This window comes from Sciurus carolinensis, chromosome 7 (assembly GCF_902686445.1).
Source record: "Sciurus carolinensis chromosome 7, mSciCar1.2, whole genome shotgun sequence".
Classification (NCBI taxonomy): Eukaryota; Metazoa; Chordata; class Mammalia; order Rodentia; family Sciuridae; genus Sciurus; species Sciurus carolinensis.
The window spans coordinates 85470191-85497280 of NC_062219.1; the positions used below are offsets into that span (position 1 = coordinate 85470191).

Here is a 27090-nt window from a genome sequence, read left to right on the forward strand (position 1 = left end):
AGAATCAAATGAGGATGTCATTCAGAATTATATTCAGAATTAATTTAGAAACTGAACGTTTACTTCCAGTTAATATTGCCAAAAGTATTTAAGATACATTTTCATGAAATCTGAATAGATTAGCTTCCTTCTCCTATTTGATAAAATTCTCATTTTCCTGTTTTTCATCTTATTATTTCACTTAGTGAACTCAGTTATTTAATCCTACTTAACTTCTGTTTCCCTAGTTTCTGATCAAAATATATTTTTTATTTATGTTTTTACTCCTGTGTAATTTGAATTCTTAGGTTGTAAAATTTTCAAGGTTAGATTTATTCATCTGCATTTAGTAATCTTTGTTTATACTTAACCTTTAACTAGGAGTTAAGGAAGGATAAATTGCTTTATATAAATGATTGTTAAAGATGAGGCATTTTGGGTAACCCCTATTTTTTCCTCACTTGAATAAATCCTACTCTTTTGCTCTTTAAAAAAAAAAGCATTTTATGTTAATAAGTTTGAGAATTTTAATACTTAAATTAATTGAAGTTGCTAAAAAACAAGCTCTTAGAAATCAAGAGGCTTGTGGTGTTAACGTTTTTATTTGTTTCTCAAGTGACATTATTACTTAAATCAAGGAATGGCAAAGTAAATATGGCCTGCTTGAATATTTTTTGTAGCCCAGAAACTGAAAATAATTTTTTAGATGAAACTTTGCAATCCGTTTGAATCCAAATAATGTGGAGTATTATCCCCGCCAAAACAATTCTTTTCATGAGTAGGCCTAAGCTCACAAAAATTTGTACATAAATATTATATTTTGAATTTCATTCATAACAATTGGTGTAAATTTTTCTTTCTTGTTACATAAGTACTTTAAATAAAAGCCTTGACCTTGCTCCTTGATATTTTCTGTGGTATTTTCTGACTCTTTAGAGAAGGAAATGCCTGCCTTTGACCTAGAGTTTTAAATCAAATTTAGCATTTGCCACAACAAAACTGTTTATGTTTACATGTTCTAATCCTCAATAATCATTAGTTTCAACTTCAGTAATCATTTAGTTAGGTGTTATGATTCCTGGTAATTGCTTGTGTTCAACCATCTCTGTAGATTTAATAGATATAAAATACCTTAGCTAAGATTACCATTTATCTTGGCTTAGGTAGCATCATTCTTCATTTCTTTGTCACAGATAAAATTCAGTCAGCCTAAAAAGAGTTATTTTTGACATTTTTCTTCTGTTGTCTTTTGTCTTCATTAGAACCTCTAGAAAGGACTCTTAAAAAATTCTTTAGTATGTAATAGTTCAAGGGGGGGAACTTAAAATGCCATTTTTAACTTAATCTGTTTAGTACTTAAAATGATTTATTTTGTTACTCAGCATTTTGTTGAGTGACCTGTTTGGGTCTTATATTGATTTCCTTTTAGATAAATTTACATTCAAAATGGAACTTTTCCAGTCCTACACAGTATAAAAATGCATGCCCTTCAAATTTCTTCTTTCCTCTCACATTAAATTCAGAATCTGTTTCTTAGGAATAGAATGTATTTTTAGAATTACTAAAATTACTGATTTTTACAATTACTAAGAAGAAATGCCAGTTTGATTTAGTGTTACAGTGGTAGCAAAACAAAACTGAAAAATACAGTAATGTTTTCAACTAATTCACTCATCTATATTTGTCCTATTTTGCTTCTACTTCTTTTGACATTTGGATTTAAATTAATGAACAGATCTCTAGACTATCATTATTTTGAACTATGCCTTAATATGCTTTTGACACTTGAAAAGCGTCACTTTTTTTTTTTTTTTTTTTTTTTTTTTTTAAACCGTGAATTGAACCTGGGGGTGCTTAACCACTGAGACACATCATTCCTAGCCCTCTAAAAAAGTTTTGTCTGGAAAAGTTACCTATGGCCTTGCTAAGTTGCTCAGGCTGACCTCAAATTTGCAATCCTCCTGCCTCAGCCTCTGGAGCCTAGCTGAGAAGCATTGCTTTCTCAAAATAAGGCAACTATGTCCCCCTTTTTACTTAGTAGCCTCTTTTCTTTCTAAGGTTGAAATTATTAGTTTAGTATAATTGTGTCTTTTGAAATCTGATGGATTGTTGTACTGAACAGATTTTATTACAATTTGAACGTTAGGTCAGACTATGCTTGAATTTTAGCTTGACATTTTTAACTTAATCTGTTTAGTACTTAAAATGATTTATTTTGTTATTCATTTCAGTCAATGCTTTTAATAAACAAGACATTTTTCTGTGCCTCTTTGGGCATAGTGAATGCTAGGAAATGTTTGGGGACAGGGAGACAGGGCTTCTTTTTTTAAAATTTATTTTTATTGTAAACAATGGGATACACCTTGTTTCTCTGTTTGTACATGAGTAAAGGCATACCATTTGTGTAATCATACATTTACATAGGGAATGTTGTGTTGATTCATTCTGTTATTTTTTTCCTCCCCCCCATACCTCCCACCCCTCTTTTCCCTCTATACAGTCCCTCCTTCCTCCATTCTTGCCCCCTCCCACCCCAATTATGTGTCATCATCTGCTTATCAGCGAGATCATTCGTCCTTTGGTTTTTGAGATTGGTTTATCTCACTTAGCATGGTATTCTCCAACTTCATCCATTTGCCTGCAAATGCCATAATTTTATTATTCTTTATGGTTGAGTAATATTCCATTGTATATATATATATATACAATATATATATATATATATACAATTCCATTGTATATATATATATATATATATACCACAGTTTCTTTATCCATTCATCAATTGAAGGACATCTAGGTTGGTTCCACAATCTGGCTGTTGTGAATTGAGCAGCTATGAACACTGATGTGGCTGCATCTCTGTAGTATGCTGATTTTAAGTTCTTTGGGTATAGGCCGTGGAGTGGGATAGCTGGGACAAATGGTGGTTCCATTCCAAGTTTTCTAAGGAATCTCCACACTGCTTTCCAGAGTGGCTGCACTAATTTGCAACCCCACTAGCAATGTATGAGAGTACCTTTTTCCCCACATCCTCGCCAACACCTATTGTTGCTTGTTTTTTTCTCCTCCTTGTTTTCAACTGAGGTCTGTCTCAAAGAGCTTGGAATCTTTGGGGGAAGATCAAACAAACATTTAGCAGGAAAATTAAGCACTGCTGGGTGAGTGGCACACACACCTAGCCTTAGTAGCACACACACATACCTTAGTAGTTCAAAGAAAGATGAGATGACATCCATCTATACCAGGGAAAGCTTTGTGTAGAAAAAAGACTTTGAGCTGGAATTTGAAGGTCAAATGGTACTTCTGAAGGAGAAGTTTCTATGCATTCCAATAAAAGAGAATATGAGCATGATCTAATGGCAGAAAATAAAAATGTGTATATAGAGAAAATAAGAGGAAGGGCATATTATCTGGTGCCAGGTTGTTGGGTATTTGGTAGTGAATATATTAAATCAGGAAAGTTGATATGGTTGATGTATAGTGTGTATGAGTTAGGGTTGGGTTCAACAGTGAGTAATTAAGAATGAAAATCTTAAATGCCTTAGGAACCTAATAGGAAACTGATATGCAGGTTCTGTTTTACTGAGTCCTCACTTTACTAATATTCTTAGAAATTGGCTCTCATGCTTAAGGTTCAAGATGGATGCAAGAGTTCTGATTGCCTTTTCTGGGCAGCAGTATAGAAGAAAAATTGAAGAACAAAGAATTAAAAGACTTTTTAAAAAGTTAATTGGAAGCTGCCTTGTACTACCTCCACTTAGTAACAAGGCCACACTAGCTACAAGGAAGGCTAGAAAATGTAGTTTTTATTCTAATAACAACATTTTCTGCTAGTGAGAATTTTATATTGTAGAAGAAAGGAAGGTAGCACATAAATTGAGGTGGGAGGTTGTTAACAATCTCTGCATCACAGGTTATAGGAATATTTATTTGGTGGTAAAATGACATGTCTTTTGGTTGAGAACTAGATCATTCAGGTATGAGAGTCAAGTGATTTAGAAACAGTTCATAATGATTATATTTTTAAATCGATTGTGGTATTTTGTTGAACTTGATTTCATATAAAAAGCATGTTTTTTATGTGAAGAGCAAATTAGGTATATGACTTTGCTGATAAGTTCTTAAATAAGTTACAGGAGGAAAATTGAATATCTTTACCTACCTTTTGTTTTCTTTAACCTCTTTTTTCATCCATTCAGCATATGAATGTGTTCTAGTTTCTTAAAAATGAAAACATCCTATTTTAATTCTACTAAATAATGAAACTGTTCAAAATGATAAACTTTTTATTTTGAATATTTTTATTGTAAAGAAATGATAAATGTCAGAGGAGATAACACGTTTAGCCTCATCTGTGTTATACAATGTATATTTGTATTGAAACACCACATGGTACCCCACAAATCTGTACAATTGTTAAGTTTTAAAGTATCAGTTAAAATATGATGAACATTTTTTGCATTCACTGTTAATAATTTTACATACTTTATATCAGTTATTGTTACTGTTATTATTCTCTCTTTAACTTTTTCTTTTGGAGAGGACTTTGAAGCTGTAAGTCTTTTGCTTATAGTTGGGCAGCTGATATTCAAATCCTAGCACTCTGACCTCTTGTATTGTTTCCTCTAGGTGTTGGTCAGTATTCTCTTTCAGCACAATCTGTATAAAAAGAAGGGTCCACACTTGTCCATAATGTCCTTTACTGTCTGCTATTCATTCTTTAATCTGCTGCTTCTGATGTTAGGTGGTGAAAAAGTGCTATAAAGAAAAATAAAGAAGGGTTAAGGGATAGTTCACAATTTTAAATAGAGGATAACCAGGGAGGGCTTCAGTAAAGTGGTATTTGAGTGAAGATTGAAAACAAGATGTAAGGGAGTAAACTATGTTGATATGTGAGGGAAAAATATCCTATGCCAAAGAAACAGTAAGAGCAAAGGTCTTGAGGAGCATTCTTAGTAGGAGAGGAATATCAAAGAGGTCAGTGTGGCTGAAGCAGAGTGAGAGGTTTGGGAGAATAGTAAAAGATTAGGTTAAAGTGGTAAAGCATTGGCGTATATAAGGACCTTGACTTCCATACTCCATGTCATGGGAAACTATTGGAACAGTTTTGCACAGATAGGTGACATAATCACTTATTATTAAAAGAGTGACTCTGGTGATGGTATGGAAAGTATTGCTTGGGGAATAGGAGTAGAAGGTAGAGTATTCTGATAGGAAAAACAAATTTTTTTTTTTAACACACCATTCATCATACTTTTGACATTGGGTGTGGTTCCCCCCACAATCAAGAAATTCTAACACCAGAGTCTCCTGTACATACCAACTGATTGTCCTATAATTTAGTTGATTCTTAGATGTTTCTCTAATTCAGAACATTATTTGAAGTTCTAAAGCATATATACCCTTGGGGGTCTATTTATGTGCTATAGGGATGTAGTCCTTCTTTGTACTGTATGGGTTCCCTGTACTTAAGATCTATTCAATAGCTCTCCTTTGTTTCCATGGTACTTATAGTCTTTTTATCAAAACATGTATTCCATTTTAATGACTATTTTGTACATTAAAAATAATATTTTATATGCTAAGCTCCAGGAGGTCAAATAATAGGCTAGATTCTCATTGCCTAAAATATATAAGCACTCATTAAGCATTAGATAAATGAGTGATTACATCTTGAGACATGCTGGAAGAAAAGAAAGTTTCATTTCCTAGTCTCTCTTGTAATCTGCTATATGCAAATATTTGATTGTTACTCACTCTAAAAATCTCTCTAGTTCCTTATTTCCTGTGGGACATTTTATAGTTAGAGTTACTTAGCTTTCAGAGAATTTGTTGTAAGTAGCAGTAACCAATCTGGCTAGTTCAGACAGAAAAGTAATTTATTAGAGTAGGGTTGGGTAACTCTTACACAAAATAATAGGAAGTCTGGAGAATCAGTTTTGGAGACTGGTAAAAATTAAGGGAGGTTTGAAAGCAGAGTCTGGTTCAGATGCCACAGCTGCTGAGTTATCCCTTTTATACTACCACTGGGGCTTATGATTTAGTCACACTACTCTTGTATTTGTATTGGAGTTAGTGATTTTTGTGGAAGTGTCTCCTCAGTCTAGATTCTGTGCTTTTGTACTGGCTACCAGGAGTTTAGGGAGAGGAACAACCCATTTCTTTTACTTTTGAAGTGGAAAGTAGATCCCTGTGCCCCTTCAAAATTCTCACTGTAGAGACTGCCACAGTACTTGAAGGTATGTTTGGATGCTAGACAGCTTAATAAGAACAACAACAACAAAAATTACAATTGACCATCAAAAGTTTCTCTTCATTTTCATAATCTGAAGGTTCTGAGTTTCTTAGAAAGGATATTCCAGTGTGTGAGAAGACATGGTTGAAAAAGCATAGGTGTTGGAGACAGGTGTTTTCAAACTCTTGCTCAGGATTACCAGTCATTGATTTTGGAAAAATTACTAAACCTTCCTAAATGACGGTTTCCATGTGAGTGAGTGAGTAAGTACATACCCACATGAGTGCTGGGTATTGAATCTAGGGCCTGGTGCATACTAACACATTCTACTAATGAGCTCTACTCCCATTCCTGTCCTAGTTTAAAATAAGAAAAATAAATACAAACTTTACCAGGGCTATTATACTTTTTAAATGAGATAATGTGTATAAAATGCTTATAATGCCCGACAGTACGTATTTGATAACAGTAATCAGTAAAGTATTGTATATTATTATGGCTCCAGTTTACTTTCTTAGCCTTGCTTCAATATCCTTCATACATTAAAACTCTTATCTACAAATTCAAAATGGTTATGCTCATTTTCCTTAAAATGGGCCTTGTTTTACCTTCTTTATTCTCTAATGCCCCTTTCTTTCATTTTTCCTTCTATTTTTAAAAATATTTTTAGTTGTAAATGGACACAATACCTTTATTTTATTTATTTATTTTTATGTGGTGCTGAGGATTGAACCCAGTGCTTCTCATGTAGAGCTACAACCCAGCCCTCCTCCTATTTTTATGGCTCTGTTGAAAGCCTTTTTTCTTGTTAATACTGTTCCATCTATTACTGATTGTCCCTCTATGTCATCCATTTAGGGTTTTTTTTCTATTCATGTGCTATCTTTGACAAAATAGTCTGCTGGAGGCAAAGGTACTTTTCTTGAGCAAAAGCAATTTAGTAGTAGGAACATTGGGCTGAGAGTCAGAAATTTTTGATTCTAGCCTAGCACCAGCCTGCTACTCATGTAACCTTGGGCAGATATAAAATGGAGATAATATAATAGCATTTTGGTGAGGATCAGAATCAAATGAAACCTGTGTATGAAAGAAAGCTGTGTAAATTGTATTGACTAAGGATAGAGTAAGATTGCTTTTTTATTTGCCTTGTACCTTATACCTTGCCTTGCACATAGTAAGGCTTAATATATTAATGATAATGATTTTTTTAGACTTTCTTTTAAGATTTTCAATCAAATCTTATACTTTTGGGATCAAAAGATATGTATATTTTGATATATTTTTAAAGTTAAAATAAATATGAGAAATATAGCAATCTTTTTATTTTGTTCAAGTATAATTAATGTTTAATGATTATTTTGGTTCGAATAAAATGTCCAATTTTCCTATACTATAGTATTATTTAGTAGGTTTCAAATTCTATCAAATGTAATTATTTTTGTTCAGTTAAATAATGTATCTCCTTGCTTAATCACAGCTGATAATCTCCTTCAAAATGAGTGATTTGAGGTGAAAGTTCAAAAGCATACAATATGGGAGCAGACCCAGCTGGCAACTTTTAAAATATTAAAAAAGGGAGAAAATGTGTGGAGATTTTAAAATATAGTTTGTTGTAAATTGTCTTGTTTTATTTCATCTTTCAGCATCATAAAATTTGGTGTTTAAGTGGAATAGTGTGCATAAACAGGTCCTGTATACAAAGTTGTGATCCAGCAAATCTAGTAGAAATAACATATGTTGTGCCTTTCATTTCAGAGACTTGTGTTTTTAGTTTATTAATTTTAGTTTATATGCCTAGCTTCTCTTAGACATTTGCACTGAAAGAAAATTTTTCTTAAAAAAAATTCCTTTAGTACACAGATAAGTTTTGATAAAAAATATTCTATAGGTTATATCAGAATTTGACAAAATAAGATTTTTTTTAGGGGTGGGGTGGGTGGATACTGTGGATTGAACTCAGGGGCACTCAACCACTGAGCCACATCCCCAGCCCTATTTTTATTTAGAGACAGGGTCTCATTGAGGTGCGTGCTTAGCACCTCACTTTTGCTGAGGCTGGCTTTGAACTTGCAATCCTTCTGCTTCAGCCTCCCAAGTTGTTGGGATTACAGGCATGTGCCACTGTGCCCAGCCAAAATCAGGTTTTATTAAGCAATTATGTGGCTTTTAAAAATCAACTAGATGTTGTAATTAGGTGCTGTTTCTATTGTCTAAATACAGAGTTTAAACTTCCTCAATTATGAAGAGAAATCAAACAGCTATGTATAGGGCTTGTATTGGTTTCTTTCAAAAATAAAGATTAGTTAATTTTTAAATATTATTAAGATATGATTAGGACTGCTTATTGTAAAATTCTTGCTTATCAAGAGGACGAGAAGACAAGCCACAGACTGGAATAAAATATTTGCAAATGACATATCTAGTGAAGGACCATTATACACAATATACAAAGAACACTTAAAACAATAAGAAAATGAACAGCTTAATAAAGATGAACAGAAGACCTGCATAGATACTTCACCAAAGAAGATATTCAGTGCCTTAATCAGCTGGGGGCTCCTCTACCAAAATTCTATAGACTGGGTGGCTTAAACAACAGACATTTCATCCCAGTTCTGAACACTAGAAAGCCTAAGATCAAGGTGTTCATAGATTTAGTTCCTTATGAGAACTCTGAGTGTCTTCAGGTGGCTGCCTTTTTGCTTTGTTCTCAGATAGTGAAGATTGAGAGAGTTTTGGTTTCTTATAAGGATGCAGTCCCATTGTGGGGGTCCTACCCTCTTGAGCTAAACTAAACCAAATCACCTCCAAAACCCCACCTCCAAATACCATACCACAGGGATTAGGACTTTGACATATGAATTTTAGGAGACTGAACACAGTCTGTGACCTACAGATGGCAAGTAAGCATTTGAAAGATGCTCAGCATCACTGTATCATTAGGGAATTTCAAATAAAAACACCAATGAGACAGACACCTGCCTAGTGGGATGGTAAAAATCCAAACACCAAATACTGACAAGGTTGTGGAGCAACAGTAACTATATCATTTATTGATGGTGGGAATGCAGAATGGTATAGCTACTTTGGAAGAGAGTTTGATAATTTCTTGCAAAAGCATACTCTTACCCATATGATCCAGCAGTTGAAGCCCTGTATTTACCCAGATGAATTGGAAATTTATGTCTATTCAAAAACCTACACACAGATATTTATAGCAGCTCTATTCATAATTGCCATAACTTGGAAGCAACCAACATATCCTTCAGTGAATGCATAAGTGAACTGTGGTACATTCAGATAAGGAGATATTATTCAGTGCTATAAGGAATTGATTTTAAAAACTATGGAAAAACATAGAGGAAACTTAAATCCGTATTGCTAAGTGAAGAAACCAAACTGAGAAGGCTACATACTGTGTGATTCCAAATTATGTGACATTTTGGAAAAGGCAGAACTATGGAGACAGTAAAAAGTCCAGCGCTTGCAAGGATTTAATGGGGAGGATGAATAGACAGCATACAGAGGATATTTTAGGGCAGTGAAACTATTTTGTATGATATTAGAATGGACCAGTGTCATCATATATTTGTCAAAATGTGTAGAATTTATAAATAATCAGTAGTGAACTCTAATGTAAATTATAGACTTTGGGTGATAATGATGGCAGTGTAGGTTCATTTATTGTAACTTGTACCACTTCTGTGGGAGATGTTGGTAGTGGGGGAAGTTGTGCATAGCTTGGGTCAGAGGGTAGATGGAAATTCTACTTTCTGTTTAATTTTGCTGTGAACCTAAAACTACTCTTAAAAAATAAAACATATTTAAAATTCTTTTTCATACTTATAATGGGAAAAAACAACTTTGAATTTAGTTATCAGGCCAAGTCTTCTGACTTCATCCTTTATAAGACAATTCAGTCCTGGCTAACCTTGAGTTAGTATCAGATGCCACAGGTTTAAAGGCCTGGTCCTCAAGACTGCTACCTCTTCAGCCAAAAATTAAGTCCTTAGGCATCCACACTTTTTGCCAACTAACTAAATTCAGGGTGTTCCTAAGGTGCCCTCATCTCGCCTCTCCATAAGACTGTCCTCACTTCAGATGCACACAGATATTGTGGGGAGCAGGGTGGAGGTTCCTGGGAAAGATACATTTGAGGTTTGGGAAAATTCGGAATACAGAGCTTCTGTGTCCTTTCTCTGTATATACTCCGGGCACATTTCCCTCCCAGCATCTCTGTGGGTTCACCAATCAGAAAGATCCCCTCATTTCAGTTCCCAGACTGAAGTGCAGGACTTCATGATTAGGCTTGACTGATTGAACATTTGCTACATAGTAGTCAAAGTATATTTCAAGCCATTTCCTTCCCCAGAGGCTAGACTGGGCCAAAACCTGTAATCACAGGAGATTGGTCTTTCTGATGACCAGCTCCCATCTTGAATTACTGTGAATGTAAACTCTAGTGTGAATCGAGGGACTTAAGAGTAACAAAGATAATCCAAACACCTGAGAATTCCAAGGGTGAAGCTCTCTGCCAAGAATCAAGGACAGTAGAAGACAAATTCATCACCAGGTTTTGAAAAAAATAGTAGCTCATGAAAACCTTATAGTTGTTGGTTTAATTTAAAAATGCACCATGGAAAGCTGAGATGACTGAACATGTTTAAGATTAAGAGGTTAAGAGGAAAAGCTAATTTATTGATCTCTGTTCTAGTAGTATTTTAGTAGTTTAGAATTCAAAACTATTTAAATTTTTATTCTTGATGCAGTTTAAATTTTGTATTTATGATTTTATGCATACATGCATTATTTTTGGTAAAAAGGAGAGAGGACTTTGGAAAGATCGGTCAGTGGAACAACAGGATACTTTTCCCCATTGACACTTCACAGTCTAAATAAACAGATAACCTTAATAACAGTTTTTGTCTGTTTTTAAGGTTGCTTTTAAATTGCTTCATCAGACTTATTTTTCCTTTTAATAGCAAGTTATTTTAGATTGTATTAAGTATACACTTTCTCCATGGAAGTGCTTAGTTATATTTTTCTCTTGCAGATTGATTATACCGGAATAGAACCTTCCAGTCCCTGCAATAAATGTTTGTCTCCAGTTTCAACACCTTGCATTTGTACCATTAACTTCACACTGGAAAAGTCATTTGAGGTCTGTGTTTCCAAATAAAGGGTTAGAAAAGCAATGTTTTAAAAAATATTGATAGTATACTAATCTTTTTTCTAGGTACTTTCTTCTTATAGAGACTACTCAGTTTAATTTATTGGAATACACATTTGAGAAAAATTGTTTTATATGGTTGACTATTGCATTTTGTTGTATGATTAAGAAATTATTTGAATGGTTTACTTTAGTACTTTAGATAAAATTTATGGTGTCACTTTATCCTTTCACTTCAAAATTTTGTTAACTGTACAGATCAATTTTGTGTCATTTATATCTGCAATGTATTTTAAAATTATTGTTCAAATGGCCTACTTTTAATTATAAAACAAGTTTTACTTTAAAAAATACTTATTCTTAATTTTTTAATTGGATAATTTTTCTGTGAGATATGAAGCATTACCAAAAAAGCAAACACTTTATTGAACTTTTATATTTTGGTAAGTACTTGGAATTTTGTGTGTATATGCATGTGTGTATGTGTCTGTCTTTTGCATTCTGATATGCCATTCTTGGTCACTAAGCATATTCTAAGGACCTAAAAATTCAGAATTGCCATGGAAGAACAATTTGTACTGTAATCTACTTGCAAATTGAGCTTTATAAAATTATCCTTCAGGATGCAAAACTGCTTTAATACATGCCAACATTTTAGATGTGATGTATTTCAGATTTTTTTAAAGGTAATAACTTTAGTAGTCCTTAGTAGATGGTTGCCACCTAGTGGTTGTAGTTGCTCTTGTGCTGACATGAAGCACAAGATAAATGCTGCCTTCGAAAAACCATGAAAACTTATTTAACTGTATTTCAACAGAAATAACATATAAATTTAATGTATCTTTAAAAGTCCAGTCTTTCAATGTGATGGGAAAACTGTAAAAATACATTAATTTTTGCTTTTGTCAGAGTAGTCAGAATTGAAGAAAGGAAACTTGAAATGATTTAGAAGCTCCATTGTTCTCCTCCCCCATTCATAAAAACCTACTTCAGAATTTCTCTTCTGCAAACCTGATCAGCCTCAGATTGTCTTTTTTAGGTTCTTAGTTTCTTCATAAAGCTTTGAATTGGACTAAAAACCTTTTCAGGGAACTTAAAGTAGGTTACTTTGTCTTAGTATTCATGGAAAGGATCTCTTTTTCAGTTTATAAATTGAAATTACTGATTCTTAATACTCTTTTTTTCCCACAAAATGCCTATTTATCCTGTTCCTGTTTCTATGATATAATTTTGATAGAAAATTCTTTCTCAGGTTATTTTGAAGTTGACTTCAAATATAAATATAGTACTTTTCTTGATTATTATAAAGTGAATCATTATCTAAAATACTCTAATTACTAACTTATTGTTAATATTACATACTGTTCTATTGAGAAATTTTAGATCTTCGTTCAGTTCAGAATTTATTTGCCTAGATAATAAATGAAAGTTCGACTGACCATTATCCCTCGGAAAAGTTGATGCTAACTGGTGAAGACCAGTCTAAATTAGAAATTTTAGATAGAAAGTAGCCCAGGGTAGGCTAATGGAGTCCTCAGGGTTATTTTCAAATGTAAGGAGTACTTTTTTGAAGTCTTTAAGGATTGTTTCCAAGTTTACTTTTGGGTTTTTGTTTTATACCTTCTTCAACCTTATTTACAGTTGTACCATTTTAAATTGTTAAGCACTTGTAGAATTTAGCCCGAACTGATTACCACAAATTGTAAACTAGTGAAGTCCAATTTAATTAGCTTTTGAAAACATTTTCCATCTCCCTCCTCTAGGGCAATGTGTTCATGTATTATGGACTGTCTAATTTCTATCAAAATCATCGTCGTTATGTGAAATCTCGAGATGATAGTCAACTAAATGGAGATCGTAGTGCTTTGCTTGTAAGTAAAATGATGAAATATGAAAATGTATCTGCAATAATAACATACAGTAACCATTCAGTTAGAAATTTTAAGTATTTAATGTTAGGATGAAATTAAAGTGTTATTTGTCACTTCTGGTTTATGTAGTGAGGGTTTTTAGTTATAGTATTTTTTCCCCCTGGAATTTATATAGCTTAATGACTTCTTATAGCCAGAGGACACACTACTACCTGCTTGTTTATAGTAATCATTGGGATGTTGGCTTTATTAATTTGTTTGTAATGGAATTTTGATGAACCTAGCATTCTGGATGTATAAATATGTTCTGTTTGAGTTTGTTCATTACTAATTATTATGCTAAGTAGGAGTTATGCACTAAAAAGCTTTTAATTTCTGGGATTGTGTTTTAAAGCTAAATATAGGTTCTCTCCATTTTTTAATTTGTTGGAATCCTGAGCAGTAAAATCTGGAAGGTAGGCTACTAAAAAATTGTGGAGTTTTTGAGTACTGAAAAGCTCTGTGGAGCTTTTTGAAAATACAGATTTCAGAATTTTCCAGAAAATATATCAGTGTCTCTAGGGATGGAGGTCTAGTATGTCTATTTTTAATAAGCTCCCCTTCTGATGCCTTGGCTTATTTGGGAATCTGTGGACTAGGGAATTGTAGTTTCTTGACTGCTCAACTTTGCATAGTAGTGGTTTATGCCTAAGTATTTTGTTATTGTTGTCAATGCAGCAAACATTCAGAAGCTCAGAGCATTTTAGGTTCTCTTAGAGTTGGTGAATCTTTTAGAATTCAATCTGGGACTATGTTGTTACCAGAATGGGCCTGGCAAAGTTATAGCTATGTTATATCCTATCTGGCTTTCTCGCTGGTTTCTTATATGTGAAATTTAAGAAATAAAAGTCTATCTAGAGACACCCTGGTATGCAAAGGGTTCTGGTTAACTCTATAATATTTTGCAATTGATTGTATTCCTTTTACTTCATGGAACCCAATTTTTAGGACTCGAATCCAGAGAAGATGATGTACTTTGAGACATACCAAATTCCTAGACCTTTTCAAATTTCTTGTTTGGTATTATAGAGTGGTTGTGTTCAAAGAATCAGAAATGATGGCTGATTTAAAATTTACATTTTTTCTTTTTTATAATTCTTTTATTTGGATAAACACTATCCTCATTGAGGGAAAAGAAAGCTAAAACTTATTTTCTTATAAATCTCAAGCAAAGATTTTAGACTTGGGATTGATGAACTTTTTCTGTGAAGGGCAATGTAGTAAATATTTTTGGCTTTATAGGTCATAACATCTCTGTTGCATCTATTCAACTCTATCATTGTAGAATGAACGCAGCCATAGATAATACCTAAATGAGTGAATATAGCTGTGTTTCAATAAAATGTTATTATAAAAATAAGTGGTGGACTTGTTTTAGTCTGTGGCCTATCATTTTTTGACCCCTGGACTAGAACAAAAAATATGATTCTAAGACCAGAGGCTTTCAAAAATCTTATGAATATTAAGAATAGCAGATTGAAGTCCAATTTACTTGACATTATGTGTAAGGCTCTTCACAATCTGACATCAGCCTACCACATCAGTTTTACTAAATTACATTTATCTTTAATACATCTTTGTCTTGACTGCCCTGGGCCATGTTTGCTATTCCCTAATTATGCCTATGACATGAGTAATCTGCCTCTCACAATTTATCATTTCATTTGCCTAGAATGCTACTTTTACACTACCCTTGAAGGACTGCTCATTTCATGACCTACACTTTTCCTAAGTGCCCTTTGATGCAAAATAACTTCTTTAGATATTTACCTTTATTCATATCTTGGTCCAAAACATCATCACTTTTTGCTGTGGTTAAATGTCTCCCACATCATCTTGCCCATCCTTTCCAGGCCATTCTCCACAAAGCAGCTACAGTGATTTTTTAAAAATGTTAAATATCACTTCCCTACTTAAAATCTTGTAAGGGTTTATTAGCATTTCAAGTAAAATCTCAGGATAACCTGAGCTATGCATAATCCTCCAGTTTCACCATGAGTATTTCCTCTCTGCTAACTAGCTACCTTTATGTACTATTGAGTTCTTTCTTAAGGGCATTTTGTTTTCTGTGCTTAAACTCTCATCTGCCTGCTCTTTATATAGATGGTGCCCATTATGTTAGGTGTTTTCTTACATGCTACTTTCTCTAGAAACAAGCTTTTTTCACCTTCCTACTCTGTCATCATCATTTACTCACATAGCATCTTCATAACACTTATTATAATTTATAATTATGAATCTGTTTACTCATTTATTACTTGTTTTCCTGACTACACTGTAAACTTATGAGAGTAGGGAACATGACTTTAATTACCATGTTCCAAACACCTGGCTCAAGCTTAGTGCATGGAAAGCATTTAATAAATATTGAATGAAAACAGACATTTTAAATGTGGCTTTTATTTTGTATTATACTTGGTGTTATGGTGAGATCGCAATAAATCACCAAGTTGATCTTAAAGCAGGAGACAGAACCATCTTTATTCACCAGCTTGCAGTCTGGATTCACCAGCTGGTGGGACAGAGGGGCAGGCTGCAAGTACACCTTTTATACCATAAGTAAAGCATGTCAGTACATTAATCATAAGCGGCTCTTGCTATGATGATCAGATAATGGTTACTAACATTTAAACAAATGTTAGGGTACACTGACCAAGAAAAATGGAACCCAGAAGGAGAACAATATTACATTGCATAAGAATTGCCATTTTGTGTTGCCAAACATGCTATCCTAGGCAACTGTTGATGGGTACAGAGGTGGAGTTTTCTCATGGGAGAAGCATTTCCTACATGACATGGAGTCTTCAGGAAAAATGGAATCTGTTTGGTCATTGCCCATATAGTCAGGCCCATAACATTGGTTGTGTCTGGATATGTTTTCTCTGTTACATTCTGAGTTGCTTACCAGCAGGAATTTTTTTTCATTTTTCTTTTTCTTTTTCTGGCACCTAGCATGTGTTAGGTACTTATTAGTTTTCCTAAGCCAGTTAATGTAATGTACCTAGCATTGCTTAGCTCAGTGCCTGACACACAAGCAGTAAATAGTATTTTACTTCTTTTAAAAATTTCTAAGAATTGAGCATCTAGAATATATTTGCGCTACTATGAGTTTATCTATATTTAATAACCTGTTAAAATCAAGTTTTCATCAAAATGTTCAAAGTAATAAGCCAGTGATATATGTTGTCTGTCTTCATGGTTTTGGAGCACTAAATTTATTAGTATAGATGGCACAGGGACCAAAAAATTCAAAAAGTCAAATACTGAAGAAATCTTACGAGACCCCAATCACGTTTCCTTCTCCTGTCTTTTCCACTCACGTAGAGCTTTTACTAGTCTAGACAAAGAGAATGCAAATATAAGTCAAGTTTGGTGGGTAATGGAATAACCCGAAGAGGTCTAATTAGGGTCTTATTAATTTCAAATTGGGATTATTTTGATCTGTTACATATTTTGAGACATGGATTAATGTTGCCTGAGCCTGAGAGTCTCAGTCATTTTTCTAACCTCAGACTTAGTTTAACCCTGTAATTGCCTTATCTCCTTGAGGTGTTCATTAAGGACTAAGTCCAAATCCAGTCTGGAGGACAGGCAAATGTTCTGCTTGCCAGCATTTTCATTTTTCTTATACCTGGATGCACAATTTAAAGATCAGTGTATCCTGGGAATATGCATTAAACTCACTCCTTCCTTCCTTCGTTAGACATTGTATTCAGTCCATAATTATAAGATTTGAAATTATTTAGTTGGACATGTTCATTTTATAAGTGAAACTATAAACTATAGTTTAACCAAGTAACTTGTCCAAGAAACTAGAACCTCTATTCCCTTTGCTTCCAGTGTACGATTCTCTTTATTATATCACAACTTGGATTGAAAATAGACCATTTCTTTTTTTTTCCCCTCAGGCAGACAACTCTTTATGCTTATAGTTTCTATGTTACTATGAAAATTGAAAATATACTAATTTGATATATGCATATTTAATAGATGCAAGTAAATGTTTTATTAAAAAGGTAGTATAATACATTTTGAGTCTTTAAGTGTGGTGTTATTTATAGCTTGCTTCATTTCAGACTCATTTTATATGTGTTACCAGTGAGAAACATGCATGGATTGAATTTTTAATTAGTAACTAGGGATAGCTCATAGTTCTTCCAGAGGCATAGGTGATAATATCTCTCTTCTTTTCCTTCTAAAAACCAGAATCCCAGTAAGGAATGTGAGCCTTATCGAAGAAATGAAGACAAACCAATTGCTCCTTGTGGAGCTATTGCCAACAGCATGTTTAATGGTATGATATAGATACAAACATAGGTGTAGATAGAGACATACATAATTAGGACAGTTTATATAACCTTATTACCAATTTGCTAGTGTAGTAAACATGAATTAAGAAATTCAACTTTAAGGTAAATACTCAATTAGGTCTTGAATGGTGTTTATAATGCTTTTTGACTTCCTTTTGAGCACTCTTATGTAAGACTGGATTTCTTTCTCTGAGAAGAAAGGAGGAGAGAGATTTCTCTAGTCTTCCTATTTTGTATACTATAAAAGTCAAACTGCTATTCACACTGACTTTATTCCATTAAAAGGGAAATGTAGTCAATCGTTTACAGCAGCACTGTCTGATAGAAATGTAATGTGAACCTTAAATGTGGACCATGTAGGTAATTTTAAGTTTTCTAGCAGTCACATTGAAAATCCTCAAGTGAAACAAGTGAAATTAATTTTAATAATATTTATTTAACCCTATATGCCCATATTATCATTTTAGCATGTAATAATAGGTAAACATTTTGAGATATTTTATGCATATATTTTTACTAAGTCTCTGATATCTGATGTTCATTATACACTTACTGAACATATTTTTTTGTACTAACTATATTTCAAGGGCTCTGTAGCAATGTGTGCTTAGTAGTTACCATGTACAGATAAGATAAATAGTTAAGCCAAGAGTGTTAGAATGTGTTATTGAAAGGAAGAGAGGTGGATTTACCTTGCAGTTTTATTTGGGTTAGTATTAAAACATTTGATCTTATCACATATCAGCTAGCCATATAGGAAAGTGACTTATATCTGTATTGAGGAATGAAGTCCATCTAGAATTATAAAGTTGATATAATTAATTCACATCTGAATAGAGAGTAAATGTGAATCCTTTGTCTTCTCTGTCATACCCACATTTGGAAGCAAATACCAGATCCTTATTTCTTATAAAATAAAGCAAGTGCTATAGATTTTTAGTGTAGTGGATTTTTAGTAGATATTAGTAACATTTTCCTTTTCTTATGTAGATACATTAGAATTGTTTCTGGTCGCCAATGAATCTGATCCTACGCTTACGCTCATTCCTTTGAAAAGGAAAGGTATTGCTTGGTGGACAGATAAAAATGTGAAATTCAGAAATCCTCCTGGAACAGAAAGCCTGAAAGAACGATTTAAAGGTAAAACATTACTAATAGCCCCTTACAAAAAAAATAAAGTAGGAGTTTTAATGAAATCCCTTAAATTTTCTATCTTTAGAATTTTTAAAAAGTTTATGCTTTAAAAACAAATACATTTTCCCTCAACTTCATACCAAGTTGGGTAACTGTTCTTATGTACTAAAATTCTAAAGGAAATGTATACTTTTAATCATAAATACAGTTTCTCTGGTGTTTTCTTATAAGCACTTCAGTTATAATCTTTTAAAACCATGGCAGTTTGTTTTGAATGGCCCCTATTGTTTATAATTCAGTTTTTTTGTTTCTATGCCTTCTTAATTTCACATTGCAATATTTTATAACATTATATTTTTGCATTAAGTAATCTGCCTTTTGGTATATACTCAGTATCCTTTTTTTGTTGTCTTAGATGAGATATCATCCAAGTCTTTGTAATTTTTGTTGTTATAGAAGGAACTGGTCTCTCTTTAGATGTGAAGACTTCCTTAGAATAAGAATAACCTTTAAAAAGAAGAAAAATACTCAGATTATGTATTGTACATCTTTGTTTTAGGAATGTGAGTTTTCATTGAAACTCTTAATAGACTAGAATATGTTGTTTTTCCATCTCTTTCCCCACTCTTTAAGATACAACAAATCCAGTAAACTGGCTTAAACCAGTATATGAGCTTGATCCTGAAGATGAGGATAATAATGGATTCATAAATGAGGATTTTATTGTTTGGATGCGTACTGCTGCATTACCTACTTTTCGTAAGTTGTATCGTCTTATAGAACGGAAAAATGATTTACATCCAACATTACCAGCTGGACGATACTATTTGAATATCACATACAGTATCCTTTTTTGGTTATGTATACAGATTCTTAGAACTTGAAAGGAATCTAGTGCAGCCTAATTTTATATATGTGTCCTGTTTCTTTGTGGTTAGTTTTGATCTCTCCATTTATATGGGTATGTGGGCATGAGAATGTATCTTGTAACTTATATCTTCTAGAAATGTCTTAAATTTGTATGTACTAGGGTTTCAAACATATCACTTGATAAAATTACTTAAAATATAAGTGCTTTAATTATTAAAAAGCTACATATTTTTACAAGGGAGGTTATAACCGAACTTAACATAAAGGGTAATGGTGTATCTACTAAATAGGTATTGATGGTACTGAATTCTTTTAATATACATTTTTAGATATTAAAAATCAGCAGATGTATTAATTCATATCAAATAATTATTCATAATTATTGCTGTGTTCATAGTATCATAGTTTTTATCATTAGCTCCATTGTTCTATGTTAATAACTTAGGTTCTCTTTCAATACTGATAAAATATTTACTCCTTTTTCACTGTATGTCATCACTGCTTAGTACTTTCCATGAGTTATTTTAATTCAAGCAGTTAACATTATGAGTTAGGTATCATCTCAGTGTTATAGATAAGAATAGGAACCTAGAGCATTTAAGTAGTTGGCTCGAGGTTACACAGGTAGTAATTAGAAGAGTTGGGGTTCATAATCAGCGTGTTGTCTCCAAAGGACATGACTTTACCATTGGCCAGCACCATAGGCTGCATTCCCTAGCTAGTTCATCCAGGTAGTCAGACCAGCCATGTCTACAGAGATGCAAAGTCTTTTTCAGGGGGGGAATATACTGGGCAGTTCCTTTTATTCTAAACAAATCCCTTCCATTATTTAAACTCTAGCCTATTGTTTATATATATTGTGAATGAAAAGGTTCCTAGATACTAACATTTTAAATATTTGCTGATTTTTGCATTTTTAATTTTCATAATCTAAGTGGTACATAAGTATATACTTTTGGTTTAGAATGGATTAGTAAATGATTGAATCATACCAATTTCAAAATAAGGATTGATTGGGATCCTAGACTCTGTTAAACCTGAATACACAACTGAATATAATCCTGATAGTGGCAGACAGAAGGTGACCAATTTTTTGAAACCAGACCTTCATAGGAGTACCATCAGGTGCTGGTAGATAGAACATTATTCAGGGAGATAGTCAAAATGGATAGTTCTGTTACAGCTAGCATCACAAAGATCTAGTAAAGAGTAAGGGCAGATAACCAATGTGTAGCCTAATACAGAGCACAGTAAAAGGAAAGTCTGGAGCACCAGGACATTTTTAGTTGCATTCAGGAAGTCAGCAACAGGATCCCAAACACTGAAAGAACTGTCAGGAAAAATGCAGGGTGCTTGTAGGTTGACGAGACAGAAATTTGGACCTGCCAGACATCAAAGGTTCATTATCAAAATGGGGTATAAGGTGGGAACTAGATGTTACAATTAAGGCAGAAGCCCATCTTTTTAGAGTTTGGGATACACAGAGAAAGAGAAATTGTCATGGGTGATTTGATACTGTATCCATTTCATGGGTCATGGGTTAGGTACAGCTTTTAAAATCATTCCTGCCTCAGGTTAGGATTGCTTAAGAAATTAGTAGATCTGAGTCTGCCATTTGGAGTCCAAGGACTCTTTTTCTGTGGTTGGAATGTTGCAGAAATTATAGAAATAGTTGGGACCTGACACTTGATTCAAAAGATACTTTGAAGAAGTTGTACCCTTGTTCAGTAGGGACTTATATATCTCTTCTTCTCTACCCTAACTCTTGCCAGAATTCTGGAACTGGTCCATGTAGATAATTTATGGAAGGGGGACACCCTTTCTTAAATCTTCTTAACAGTCATTTTTCACTTGTACTGTTTCAGTCATATACTCTGTGTTACAGCATGAATTATGTCATTGATCCCAAATCAGCAAGCTAAAACTTTAGTATTTTGCTCTTTTGACCTTGTGTTCAGAGCTCTCTTAGTCTCCTATCTACACTCTTGTTATGTATGCTTTTTGAGTGTACAGAGATTTCTAGTTTCTTGATTCCTTGATTTTTTCTCCTGGCCTGTCAGTCTCCTCTTCCTTGTGGGCTTCGTTACTGTTCATCTGAAATATTATTTCATATTATACCCCAACTTGAGTTCAGAACCACCTGAGCAACCCTTAAGTTTGATTATTTTAGTAAAATATTTTGGCTTTTACTGCTAACATTTAATTTGCTTCATCAACCTTTCAAGGTAATAATTTTTTTGTGATTCAGAACATATGAGTAAGATACTTGTGTATCATAATTATACAAGCAATTAAATGTCAACTTTAAAAATTGTATTTTAAACATCAAGTGACTAGAGATGGAAAAATCTTCCTATACCCTCTTCAGATTACCCTGTACATTCTTTTGATGGACGAAAACGGATGATCTTGAGCACTGTTTCATGGATGGGAGGAAAAAATCCATTTTTGGGGATTGCTTACATCACTATTGGATCCATCTCTTTCCTTTTGGGAGTTGTACTGCTAGTAATTAATCATAAATATAGAAACAGTAATAATACTGCAGACATTACCATTTAATTTTATATTCTGAAAATAAATCTACTGCATGTGTATCAAGACCAGTCCTATTCAACCTAAGCTTTCGAACACTGATGTCTGGTTAGTATGTCATTTTGAAGTTGGCACATAACTGTACTTTCAAAACATTCTTTGTCCTTTGCTTCTTCCCTGTGAATGACTTATGAAAATATATGACGGGTATAAAAAAATTAGCTACCTTGATCATATCAACACTGTAATTGCTAAAATGACATTCTAATGTTTGCTTTTTATTGGGACAGGCCACATGATGCATAGAGCCTCTTTCATGTGAAATGCATCTACTGCTTAATTGTTTATGCTATGTTGATAATATATTGACATACGATGCTGTATATGTATACCTATGGTGTGAAGAAAGGAATTACAAGATGTATGAGTTTTAATGACTTGCTAACTTTTCAGGATTCAGAGTTACAGAAAGATGAAGAAAAACAAAATCTAAATAAAACACTTCATCATTTTCATGTGTTGTTTGTAAAGGCTTAAAGTACCATCTTTGTTGAGGTGGTTCATGTATTCAGTTTATCTATTATAGTTCTTTGTTAAGCTTAGCTTTTATTTCAGAGGACATGCGTATTACCTTGTCTGGCATAGAAATTAATACTCACTTCTGAAGGGATCAGGTAGGTCCTGGATAGGTGAATTTAAAATTCTTCTTTTCATTTGGTTAAAATGTTGTAGTCAGGAACCCCAACTCACTTGAAATGTTTATACATGTGATCATTTCCCTTGAAGTTTATACTGCATAAGGGAAGAAAGAATATAGGTGAGATGGAAAAACTGCTTGGCAGACGATCATCTTCTGCCTCAACTGTAAATCAGATGTAAATGTTCAGAGGAGACTGTTTTTATTCTTGTGACAGTTAATATTCAGAAAATTACTTCAGCATTGAAATACCTCAAGTTGTTCTTATTTGGCAGGTAAGTGTTTCAACTCGAGTACTAATATTCCACAATATTTTGAAACCTTAATTTCCTTTGTATTTCATTTAATTTTGCATACAGGTCAAACTTGAATGTGTATACACATTCTCTTTAGTTAAGATACCAATTGGTTGGTTGGTTTTCTTAATACAGTTTAAAAAGATTCCTACATAAATTCTGGGGATTTTAGAGTATGTACATGGCAAATTATAATATATATATATATATATATATATATATATATATACACACACATATATATGTATATATATATATGATTGAAGTTATTTTATTTTCTACTAAGTGGAATTATTTTAATATTCCTCATTGAATAAATGCAGTAATTTGTTTGCTATGGAACTTACTCTTGAAGTGAATGTAAACTTATTTTCCATATGCATGAGAATGTATGTATTAATCAGAGATGACTTAATTGCATTAAAATTACTTTTTTTTAACTAAAATAACTCATGTTTCTGTAGAAGAATGCCTGTTTATTCAGTTTGCCATGATTTCCTTCAGTTAAATTTTAAATCAAAAGATCTGAGTAATGTATCAATTTTGATTAATATGCTTTTTTAAAGAAAACAAATAATGTGATAGTTAATAGAAGAAATGTGCCACACTTCTTAAGTTTTTGTATAACATGAAATTCAGTTAAAAGAACTTGTAATTCATAGTGACTTTTTTAACTTACAAAAATATTAATTTGCATGAGTTACTTGATGTATGGTTATCCTAAAATTTGAGTGCATAGGGTATTCTTTATCTAAAAATACTCTTTGTCAGTCCTTCTGAATGCTCTTTATTCTGAAAATTGTCTCCCTTGCATGTGGCAGTTTATTTCCTGGGCTGCATCATGGGTGGACAGTGGTTTCTTTAGTCTTTTCAGATTAAGTTTGTGCTGTTTAAGGAGGACTACTATCCTGTATCTCCTGGTCTGACTGGGGGACCAAGGGGTCCACTAAAGAAAAGTTGAAGAACCCTTCCAACACTTTCACAACTGTGAAGATGGAATCTTAAAATATAATTGGAGTTTTATTGATCTGTCAAGTGCATTGGTGATCTTAAGTTCTTCCCGTCTCCTGCCATTTTGAGCTCTAAGGATTCCTATTGCTAAATATGAAGAACATGGAACATTCACATGGCATCTGAAAAACATGAAGGGAGGGAACACATTTCTTTCTTAAAGGCTTTATACTTATATTTGGAAATGTTGATATTCTATTCAAATTTCAAAGACTTAACTATGTTTTAAGGCAAACAAGTTAAGTAGAAGGCTTGAGAAAATGCAATAGTTTACAGGGAAGCATTTTGACATGAAAAATTTCCCAACTGGAGAAATTATTCAGTAAGAAAAAGCTAAGAAATTTCATTGAAATCAAAAGGCAGTTTAAGAATAAACACCTGTATACTACCTAATAGAAAATCAGAGAATTATTCAGCCAAGAGAAAAGTCAAGTGACAAGTAAATATTGTTTATTGGATAATGACAGTTTATTTGTAACCTTGATTATGTTTAAAGTTAATATTCAGTTAGTATGTTCTGTGTTAATAAAAATGAACAAAACTAATTTTGCTATGTTTTAAATATTTTGCTAAAAGAAATTGCTCCAGTGTGGTTTCTAATGTTTAGTTAGTGAGTCCAGATTTTAACATCTCAGTGCTTAGATTTGATAAAATGTTCATTGTTAACTTATTATGTTTGTATTTATTAATCAGTCTGATAACATACATTGCAAGGTTTATCTGTATTACTGAGGAACATTCGTTCTTACTGGGAGGTGGTCAGTTTGTTACCTGATTTGTATAGACAGACTGGCTAATTTTGATATTACATCAAGAAGAATGTCTGGTAACAGAGAGACAAGGATGATTGAAATAATGAAGTAGCGTACCCAGGAAAAGAAAAGCCTGACTAGCAAGGGGAGCACCTGAGAGGTAGGGTTAATGAATTCTGTTCAGCCTGTTGCCTCCTGATTTAGAATTATTAAATGATTAAGTTATAGCATTTTGTTCTTTGTGAACATGGTAATATCAAGGGGAAGTTGAAGGGAGTAAGGACCTGCTACTGTTAAAAGGTTTTTGATGCATAAATGTCTGTTGTAAAGTTTGATAATCTAGTAAAGTATTTAAAACCCATTTTTAGCTTGTGCATCATTTGATAAACAAAAATCGCATTTCTCCTAGTGTCACTTGAACTTTCAAAATAAATGTATTATCTAAAAGTAAATCAGACTATGATGATCTTATTAGCTTTTATCTTTAAAATTTATTAAAGTAACATATATACATTTAGCAGAAATCAAATAGTAGGTTCTAAAGGCCTTATGAAGAGAAGCAACAATTCCTGTCTAAACTTAACTTTCCTGTTTCACTTTGTTTTTTACCTCAATTTATCTAAATAATATGCTTGTCAACTATTGTTTAAATTTTAGATATTCTTGATAATGTTATATGACTTGGCTCTTTAACACTGTGTCTTTCTGTTATACAGTTACATCTTAATATTTAGTAAGTGAATTTGCTATTATTTAATTGGCTATAAAAATAATGTATACTATAGAGCAGTAGATCATGATTACATTTTCCTTTATGTAATTTTGTTTTTCCTGAAATTAATAATTGCCTTATTTTAACACATAACTTTCTGTAAAACCTGCCTTAAAATTTTTCCAAATTCTTTGTCAGGTATACTGTGTTCTCATCAATAGTTTTGAAGGATTTTTGTCTATTCTGCAGTTGTCCTTCTGTGTCAGTCTTTACTGGGCCCTCTGGCCTGCTACACAGCTATTATCCCATGATCTTCCTTTGTAACTCTTATTTTCTCATTTACTTTCTGTCCACTCAACATTTCCCAAAACATGTATAGGTGCCTTGTAAATGGTATATATAAGGTAAATTTTCTGAGTCCTTACATATCTAAAATGCCCTTATTCTACCCTCATATTATTGATAGTTTGACACTATACATACAATTTACGTTAAAAATAATTTTTTCAGATGTTTGAAGATATTGCTTTGTTCATTTTAGTCTTCATTTTTGCTTTTGAGAAATCTAATCTTACTTTAGTTTGATTTTGGACCTCCTTAATTGATGCCTAATTTTCTTTTTTCCCTCTGTTTAGCCTGTCTTGCTTCTAGAATTGTCCCAATTTGACCTTTCAACTTTATCTTCTTTCTTTTGAATTTGTAATATATATTTTAAAAATATTTTAATTTCTAAGACTTCTTTCACTTGTTTCTAAAATATTCTAGTCTTAGTTCATAGATAAAATATTAATTTTCTGAGAACATATATAGATGCATATGTATTATGTTTTTTGTTTCCTACTTTGTTAGCACCAAAAGTTTTTCTTGTTGCTTGCTGTTTTTATTTTTTTCCTCTTGTTCATATAGACAATTTTCCTCATAGTTTTGGATAGTTGTATCAATCTGTTATGTATTAGGCCACAAAAGACTATTCAAAAGCTCTATTTGTGGGTAGGCTTGAGCAGTGATAGGTTTCACTAGCACAGGGTCACTTGGCAAAACATTTGTTGCCCTGTTCATGATTTAAAGATTAAATAAGTAATAAATGGTTGACAGGCCAGTATTCATAGGTAGACCATATTTTGAGAAGATTATAGCAAAGAGTACAGTCAGGGTGAAGCCTGATATTGACCAGTTGAAAATTGTACACAATAGAAGGGTCAAAACTCCAGGATCTCTGCTTTACTCCACTCAGCCACACAAATATAATCTCTTTACATCTCCCATAGGTAGAAGAATGGAGACTTTTTACCTGGAGGAATTAATGGGAGACTGTAAGGTAGAAGAAATGGGCGGGAGACAGGTAAAGGAAAAAATGTGTCAAGTACAAATTGGGTGGAAGATAAGAAAGAAGCAGAATTAAAAGCATTAAAAAAACAGATCTTCCCCCAACCTGCTTTCTTCTGTGGGAAGACTAGAGAATTCTTCCCCAGAGAA

At 33.0% G+C, this 27090-nt stretch overlaps 1 protein-coding gene across 1 annotated transcript in view; it reads left to right on the top strand.

Moving 5' to 3' along the window:
- The window catches only part of Tmem30a (transmembrane protein 30A), a 28267-nt gene extending 4934 nt beyond the window's left edge, over positions 1-23333 (top strand). The window contains exons 2-7 of the mRNA XM_047557653.1: positions 11271-11378; positions 13151-13258; positions 17504-17591; positions 18598-18747; positions 19375-19584; positions 21980-23333. Coding sequence (XP_047413609.1) covers positions 11271-11378; positions 13151-13258; positions 17504-17591; positions 18598-18747; positions 19375-19584; positions 21980-22173 — 858 coding nt within the window. The 3' untranslated portion in view covers positions 22174-23333. The remainder of the gene's footprint in view (positions 1-11270; positions 11379-13150; positions 13259-17503; positions 17592-18597; positions 18748-19374; positions 19585-21979) is intronic.
- Positions 23334-27090: the final 3757 nt, after the last annotated feature.